General features: G+C 51.6%; 1 protein-coding gene across 1 annotated transcript; it reads right to left on the bottom strand.

The window, feature by feature from the left end:
- Nucleotides 1-797: 797 nt before the first annotated feature.
- LOC123054243 (squamosa promoter-binding-like protein 7) lies at nt 798-6,113 on the bottom strand. The gene is made up of 3 exons (XM_044477966.1): nt 5,349-6,113; nt 5,096-5,223; nt 798-1,583 (listed from the first exon to the last, which is right to left on the bottom strand). Exons 1-3 carry the CDS (start codon nt 5,795-5,797, stop codon nt 1,093-1,095), a joined length of 1,068 nt encoding a protein of 355 aa, XP_044333901.1. The 5' UTR covers nt 5,798-6,113; the 3' UTR covers nt 798-1,092.
- Nucleotides 6,114-8,488: the final 2,375 nt, after the last annotated feature.

Here is an 8,488-nt window from a genome sequence, read left to right as displayed (position 1 = left end):
TCGTGACAAAAATGCACAACGGTTGTGTTGAGCTGCATGAAGAGACTGCCTTTGAAACCATAAACTACTTACTCCACTAGGAACGGACTGAGTAGTCATTGTTTGCGCTTTTTGCCAGGACAAATACGTCTTAGTCCTTGCTAATTTGCCGAATGAACGAAGATACTATCAAATTAGTTGTGCAGTCCAACCAACCAAAGTTTTGATTGAATTTTTGAACCAACCAAAGTTATGGCATATTTGTATTCTATTTCTTCAGTACCCTTATTCGGTATGGATAGCAAGTACTAGTAGCAAGCACAAGCACGGATCCGGCTTGCCTGCTCCCTTTCCATGCTCCCATCCGTGCTCCCACTTCATCCTACGGCTGTTCTTTTTTCTTTTTCTTTTCTAATCTAGCCTTATTTTCTTCCAATCAAATCAAGCCACGTATGCGGGAGCACGGATGAAAGTATGGGAAGGGAGCAGGCAAGTCTCGTCCCACAAGCACTGCCTCTGAACATTGACAGCCGACAAACTTCCCCCGAGTGTGCCGCGGATCGAGAGGATCTGGGAAATGCGCTAAGCTAGTGCACATAGGCCACACCTTTCTTCTAGAAGCTTTAGATAATTGATGAATGATTCGGTGAGGTCAGATCGATAGGTTCCCATGGACCAACTGTCACGATAGGAGAGGATGGCGAGTGGTTGTCACGGCAGCACATTCCGAACATTGGTCGTGTGGTGTAAGTTGCGATGACACACGAGGCCGACAGCCAACCATATGCTGTACCACGTCCCGACCGGAGCTTCTGTGATGGTTGCAACTTTTCCATTCAGTTCACCCCGTATCTACAGAGAAACCAGAATGACAGCATGCAAGACCGACCGCCCATGATCTCAAATTAATCCGAGTTGGAATTCAGGACCAGAATTTACTTGGGGCGCTTTGTCGGGGGAGAAAAAAAAGAAGAGGATGCAGCTAGCACCCGCTACAAGACAGACAGTACACTGTTGTTCAACTCAAGTTGATTGCACGGTCGACACAACGACCAAAGCCCCAGCCGCGCCCATGCCGCGTACTGGTATACGTAATTGCACCATGTGGCGAGCTCAGACGGCGTGGGCACCCTGCAGAGGCGTCCACACGCCCGAGCCACGGCCCGCGTCGCCGTCCTCGGCTGGCCTGCCCTGCGCCATGGGCCGGAAGGGCAAGCCTGCCGTGCCGGGCGCCTGCATGAGGTCGAGGGTGACGTGCCCCTCTGGAGGAGGAGCTCCGTGGTCTCGGCCGGCACCATTGCCCGCCACCGCGTGGCCAGGCGGGGCCTGCTGGTGCGCCTGGTGCCAGGCGGGCGCCATCTCTGCCGCGGCCGGCCGGGCGGCCGAGCGCTGGGGGAAGAAGTGGCACGCCAGGAGCGCCGCGCGGTTCTCGGCGATGAGCTCGTCCAGCGCGGCGCTGCTGGAGCGGGCGGAGAATACGTCGCCGGGCGTCGTCGGAACTAGCCAGGGGGCGGCTCTGGCCGATGACAGAAGAGAGAGAGCACCAGCCGGGGACGTCGGCAGGCCGCCGTACGGCGCGAAGCCGTGCACCAACGACGCCACCCCTGCAACAATTAAGCAAGCTTATTAGTTGCATGCAAACTACTGTATATACCCAAAGACAGACTCCTTCCTTGCTGGTGCAGATCAGGCTAGCTACGCACGCATGTTGTCCAGTTGTGTTTTGAACTGCAAAATCCAAAAGGTTTCAGCATGTTTGTGCGTTTGTCCTCGTCATTTGCGCTGGAAACTCGAGTGTTACCTAGACGGCTACCAGGTCGGTCAGCACCGGTAGACGATGACTGCAGCTTTTATCCACAAACATCACAATAACCCTAGTGAAACGCTATCTGTACGTACGTGTAAAGGTGGGCATCAAGATTTGGTCACTGTTTCGCCAACCTGATGCACGATGATTCTCCTCCTCAGTGACTTGTGGGAAACTAGATAACTGTAGGATTATCAAGCTTTGTATCACAGGAACCGTGTGAAGGAACACGCTGATGCAGTTCTGGCCCTTCTCCTCCCATCGTTCCAGGATACCGTATCTGTAGAAAACCAGGAGCGCCGGGACATTATTCTGTTTTTTTTTTCAGATTCGCTTATTTTCATGCTTAGTATCATAGTATGAAGAAGCACAGCAGCTCCCCGCAAAAAAAAAAAAGGAAAAAAAAACACAGCAGCTGAAGAAGTTTTGTCAGGATGAGGTCTACATATTAATTTATGGATTCGCGCACATCGACCATTGTTCCAACACAGGAGCATACAGCCTACCCCACTATGTTATAATTGGAGTGACTTAAGATAGTTATTTCGCTCAGCCGTTGGCAATAGTCAGATCAAAATTTCCTATCCCTTTGGTAATTTCAGAAATCTTGAAGTGTGATAAGGTTGTTCCGGTAGTGCTTAGAAATACTTGTTTATCAATCAAAACTGCAAAACGATAATACCATAGGAGCTTAATAATCACCTATCTTTGTGTATGTCCAAGCATAGAATAAGCATATTGGTTTACAAATGTTTCCTGCTTGCGCTTCCCAAGTGGGATCTTCCCGGCCATTGCTTTGAGAACAAATTGAACGTTGCAGGTGTTTCTAAAAACAAGGAGACCTTTTTTTTGCTTTGTAGGAAAAGTAGAGAAAAACATGGGAACAACAAATTTTCCTTTGGTGGCAATGGCATCCATATGATTCAAAGGAATGGAGCAAAGAAAAACAATAGGGATTCTCACTTAACCTCATGATTACTAGCTACATTTCACTTCAGAACTCTTCTTAGAACATTTTTTAATGAAGAACGAGAAAAGTGTTGGCGAAATAGCATTAGAAATTTATATTTAATTATGGCCTAACTTTGATTTGACCATGTTTATTAGGATGTCTTCGTATTTTATATTCCCCAAATCAGACACACAAATCTACAAAATTATAGTGTTCTGTTGTTCATATACATTCCTATCAAAGAGGCACCAAAAGAAATCAATGACATGCAACAGTATTATTTATAAGAGTGTGTTTTTTTCTGAAAACTTGCAAGAACCTACAAAGTTTGACCATATTTTATGTGCAAAGTTTCAGATTTTATTTATTTATTTTCTATTTGTTCGAATTTACTGTTCATAGAGGGTGTAGGGGCACCCAGGAGCTATCACACCTTTCTCTATTTATTGTTAGACAAACTATTTCCTCTGTTCACAAATATAAGATGTTCTTATTTTTTTGTGAATCGGATGTGTACAGACATATTTTAGTGTGTCTGTTCGCGGACGAGGATTTAGAGCACTCGGGTGCTCCGCACCCCTATACGTACAATACCAGGAAAAAAATACCGAGAAATTTGAAAAAAAACTGGGATTTTGGGATATCAAACGTGGGTTCCCGATGTACTCCCGTCTGAAATTTGGTGAAAAAAATACCAGGAAACGTATTCGCGGCAAAAAGACAAAAAATTCCTATATATAGCAAAACACCGTCAGGGTACATTTTTTTCCAGGCAGTAATTCCTTCGCCACGGATACGTTTTTTGGTATTTTTTCACGAAATTTCACACAGAAGTAGATTGGAAAACTAGGTTTGACATCCCAAAATTTTGGATTTTTTTTATTTTCTGGGAATTTTTTACGAATATTTTTCGTATAGGGGTGCGGAGCACCCGAGAGCTCCTGTGTATTTTTTCGTCTGTTCGCACATTTCAGTTTGTATGTAGTTTAAATTAAAATATCTAAAACATATACTATTTGTGAACAGGGGGAGTACTAGTTATAGATTGTTGGACATGAGTCGTTAGTTTATCCATTATCTATATACCTAAACTCTAGACCCTAAGAGAATATTCACTCTTTATATAATGATAGATTTTGACCCATTCTTTTTACCGAATTAATTTCAATCAACTACATACGGAAAATACCCTAATTAACTATACAAGGAAAACCGATATTTACTTCCAAGCAACTTCGAAGTCCACATGCATGAGTGCTTTACAAAGTGTAACAAATAACACTGTTTGTGTACAATATGTATGCTAGCACGGTACAAAGAGCACTTGAACTTTAGAGACAAGCAGAGCAGACTCTAAGTCTGAACTCTGAGGATCAGTGAAAGTACGTATACTACTATACTATACGCCAGGCTAACTAAGTAAGCGCGCATCGACTCCATATTTGATCGGCACCAGTTAATTGATTCGCGCGTTAATGATATTATTACTGTCTGCAGATCCTCACCAGCAATTATACCTTGATACTAAACCCTAAAAAAAATCTCCTGATCCCACACAGGTAACAACTGGAGAAGTACAAACTTTGTACTACAAAGAGTATCTTCGAAACCGTGGCGCATTTTCCTCTTTACAGTAGTACGACCGCTACTACGCTAGGTATGTATATGTAACTGTATGGGTTTGACCGAGTACCTTCTGAATCTGGTGGTCTTTTTGTACTGCCTCTAGGCTATATCTCTAATGCACAGTAGCCTTAATAAGTTACCATTCTGGTAGTATAACGCACAAATGGTGTACACAGTACACTGTAGTAGCATCTATCACTAACCGTATATCGACGCCATTTCTTCAATAACTAGCGCCAGTACGTCACTGAATGCCAACAGTGGCCAGCGGCATCGCGACCACTGTCGCGTGGCCAACAGCCGCTGAGGCGCTCCTGTACGTGATCATATGCACGGTCGGCCTTGCATGGCAGTGCCAAGCTAGCTAGCACGGCCTACCCAAGCAGGCAGAGGCAGGGCACGTAAATGCACGCATTAAATCGCGAGTGTTTGCTTTGCTTCACCCGTCTCACGCATCCCGAGAGCTTTTTTCATGTCCCTACGCGTACCTGCAGCAGATCTCCCCTTGTTTCCCGGCATCAAACCACTCTACCCTCTCTTACCCCCTGCCGGTTTTGCTTAGTACTACTAAGAGTAGCTACTGCGGCGTCTATCAGCCAGCATTAACGATGTTTGTTCTCTGTGTAATCACTCTTACCTGTCGTGCTCTATGACTCTATCACGCTAAGACTGCGCTAGAAGTCTAGAACAGCTCGCGCTAATGGAGGTGGGGGAGTAATGGCGTGGATTACCGTGCGCGTGCGCAGAGCCCCTGGCCATGGCGTCGCTGGCGTTGCTCTTCCGGCGCCGCTCGTTGTGCCCGGCTAGCCGTCGCCGGCAGCTCCGCTTGGCGTCGTCGAACTCCGCCATCGCGTGGAAGCTGCACGCATTGTATACGCAGACCAGAGAGTCAACGCTAGCGCGTGAGAGAGACTCCGCACGTACGTACGTGTACATGAAGGGTGGATCTAGCTATGGCTAGCACAAGTTGGGGTGTACACGTACCGGCTGCATTGCTGGCAGAAGCGCTGCTCGGCGCCGTGCACGATGACCCTGGGCGCCTTGGAGTGCGCCTCGCACACCTTGTGCCGCCGGTGGTACTCCTTGGCCCCCGCCAGCGCCATGTGGCACCCTTCCACCTGGCACCTCGGCATGGCCGCCGTTGCCGCCGCCCCGGCCGCCTTCTCCTTCCTCTTGCCCTCCACCACGGCACGCCCGCCGCCGCCTCCGCTCCCGTCGACCTGAGCCACAGCCACCTGGCAGCCGCCCAAGGAGCACGGGCGCTTCCCCAGCTTGAGGCTAGTGAGCTCCTGCTGCATGTGCTGCTGCTGGCTAGCCACCCCCGGCGGCGGCAGGAAATGCTGCGGGTAAGCAGCCGAGGCGGCGGGAGCCCACTGCACCCCGAGATCCCAGGCCAGTGTCGCTCTCGACCTAGCGTCGCCGTCTCCTTCCATGCCCTTGCCCCAACGGAACACACACGCCGTTCTTCCTCCGGCCAGCAAGGAAACCCACGGTGGCTAGGCTAGAACCGTTGCGGCCGGCAAGTAAACGAGCAAGTGGAAATGGCGGCGACGGCGCGGCTCCTGCTGTAAGTACAGGCAGAGGTAGGTTATCCCACTGGCGCTTGGCCGATATAAAAGCTGGGAAAGGCCGCTCGCTCGCGAGGCGAGGCGAGCTCCCCGGGGAGGAGCAGCGCACTGGTGGCTGGTCTGGAAGGCACGGCAGCGCCGTACTGACAGGTGGGATCTGCCCGCAGAGGCAGCTGGCCGCTGGCAGCAGGAGTGTGCTCGTACGCCACTGTAGCCTGCTGCAAGTAGGCGGAGTACGACCCCGGCTCGTGACAGCGCAGGGCCCGTCGCCACATGGATGGGCGTCATTGAGGGGTTCAATCCGCGGCGGGACCCGGCCCGCGCTGCGCGTACCCATGAGGACATGACTGCCACCACCGCATCGAAAGCCGCGCGCGGCGCGACAACACGCACTGCTCCTTCCTAGCCTCACCACCTGCCCGGCCTTTATTCACTGGGGAGTGGGACCACGTTGTCCCCAGTCACGTCCCAGGCCCACCCGTCGGCGAGCGGCGTGGCAGCCTGGCGCGGGAAGCGAGGGTGGCGGCCCTCCCACTTGCACAAAGATGCCATATCCGGAACTGGACGCCACCGCGGACTTTCCTGCCCCGCGTACCAACTTTACCACACGCCCTCCCACTGGAAGGTGGGACTCGTTGAATCCGGCCCCACCCGTCATGGAGAGAGCGCGGGAGGCCGCCGTGGCTGAGCGGTGAGGGGGAAAAGCCTGCGCAGCAGAGCGGGGTGTACATGCATGCAGTGGGGCGGGCAGGGCGGGCCCGGTACGTCGCGTGGTCCGGCCTGGCAGTGTCAGCGGGCGTGGCGTGGCGGAGGCCCTATTGGCTGGGGAACGGGGGGTATGTCTGAGCTTTGGGGGAAATAATAGCGCCGTGCTGGGTGTTGGGGGCGCGACGCACGGGTACGGGTACGCCCAGTTTGGCCTTTCCCGTGCGCATTCCCTGCGAGCCTGAGATGCTGTACGTCCGGTGCTCGATCCGGCTCGTGTATTTGTACCACTGCCCCTTTTGTACTGACACTGACATGTGTATTCACGCAGACGCAGGCACCTCGTCGCGTTTCGTTTCGGTTGGACCTCTCGCCCGTCCGCCCTGGCCTCCTTTGTCATGCTCGGTCATTAGGTCGCAGCGTCGCGTCTACTCGGACCATGATGCTGCCTTCTATTGGCCCTGCGTCGCTCTCGGGTCACGCGTTGTGTGCCGGTTGGTGCTGTGAGCTTGATCCAGCGACTGAGTGCAGTGATCAATGAATACTCATCCCTCGGGAGATTTGGGCTGCTAGAAATGCCAAGGTTTAGGGCCACTAACCAGCGTGTTATGATATTCGTTAAATATTTACATGGGTAGTGATGTTACTCCATGGTCTCATCGATTTAAAGATAGTGGTTGCAAGGTAGTCACTTTATCTTGGCGCGATTACTTATGGGACGGAGGGAATACATATGTAAGAGCATCTACAGCCGGGTGTCCTATATCCGTCTTATATGTCTAGGCAGGCCGTTCGGTCACTGACCGGTCACAAAATACCGACCCAATCGGAGTTCTCAAATGGGCCTCAAACGCCCCGGCTTACCAGCACCCCTCATATTCGTTTCAAATGTAGGGCGGATATGAGGTGGCCCGGGCACGTCCGGGCGCGTCCGCCTGACAAGCCCGGCCCACCACTGATCCCACGGATGTCCTACAAAAAAACCCGTCGGGCTCATCGCTCCAAAACCCTAGCTCACTCACTCTCCTCTCTCGCTCCGTCCTCTCCTCTCCCCACACCGACTCCATTCGAATCCGACGAATGTCGAGCTCCGGCGGCCGCTCCGATGACGAGTTGGATCCGGAGTATGAGTTTGCCCTCCGCATCGCCTTGGAGCGGTCCAAGGTGGAGATCGGGGGCAGCTTCGGATCTGCAGCCTCGCCGCAGCGGCAGCTTCCCGTTGGCGCAGCTCGAACGCCGAAGTTGGCCCCTCCCGACCCGGGGGCAGCTCCGACAGGCGGCCTGCGCAATCCGCACCTCCCCTATGCCGCCCCTGGCCTCGTCGGTTGCTGCCCCCCCTCGTGGGCGGCGGTGGGTGCTTGTGCCCGCCCCGCTGGCCCGAACGCGCACATCGGAGTCGAAGGCGCGCACCGCCCGCCGCGAGAGGCAGCGGGCAAGGGATGTTGGTAATATGCCCTAGAGGCAATAATAAATGGTTATTATTATATTTCTTTGTTCATGGTAATTGTCTATTGTTCATGCTATAATTGTGTTATCCGGAAATCGTAATGCATGTGTGAATACATAGACCACAACGTGTCCCTAGTAAGCCTCTAGTTGACTAGCTCGTTGATCAACAGATAGTCATGGTTTCCTTGTTCATGATAATCGTTTATTATCCATGCTAGAATTGTATTGATAGGAAACTCAGATACATGTGTGGATACATAGACAACACCATGTCCCTAGTAAGCCTCTAGTTGACTAGCTCGTTGATCAATAGATGGTTACGGTTTCCTGACCATGGACATTGGATGTCGTTGATAACGGGATCACATCATTAGGAGTGTGATGGACAAGACCCAATCCTAA

Source organism: Triticum aestivum, chromosome 2D, assembly GCF_018294505.1.
Source record: "Triticum aestivum cultivar Chinese Spring chromosome 2D, IWGSC CS RefSeq v2.1, whole genome shotgun sequence".
In the NCBI taxonomy this organism is placed as follows: domain Eukaryota; kingdom Viridiplantae; phylum Streptophyta; class Magnoliopsida; order Poales; family Poaceae; genus Triticum; species Triticum aestivum.
Note: the sequence above shows the minus strand (reverse complement) of the source record. Positions and strands in the feature narration are given on the sequence as shown.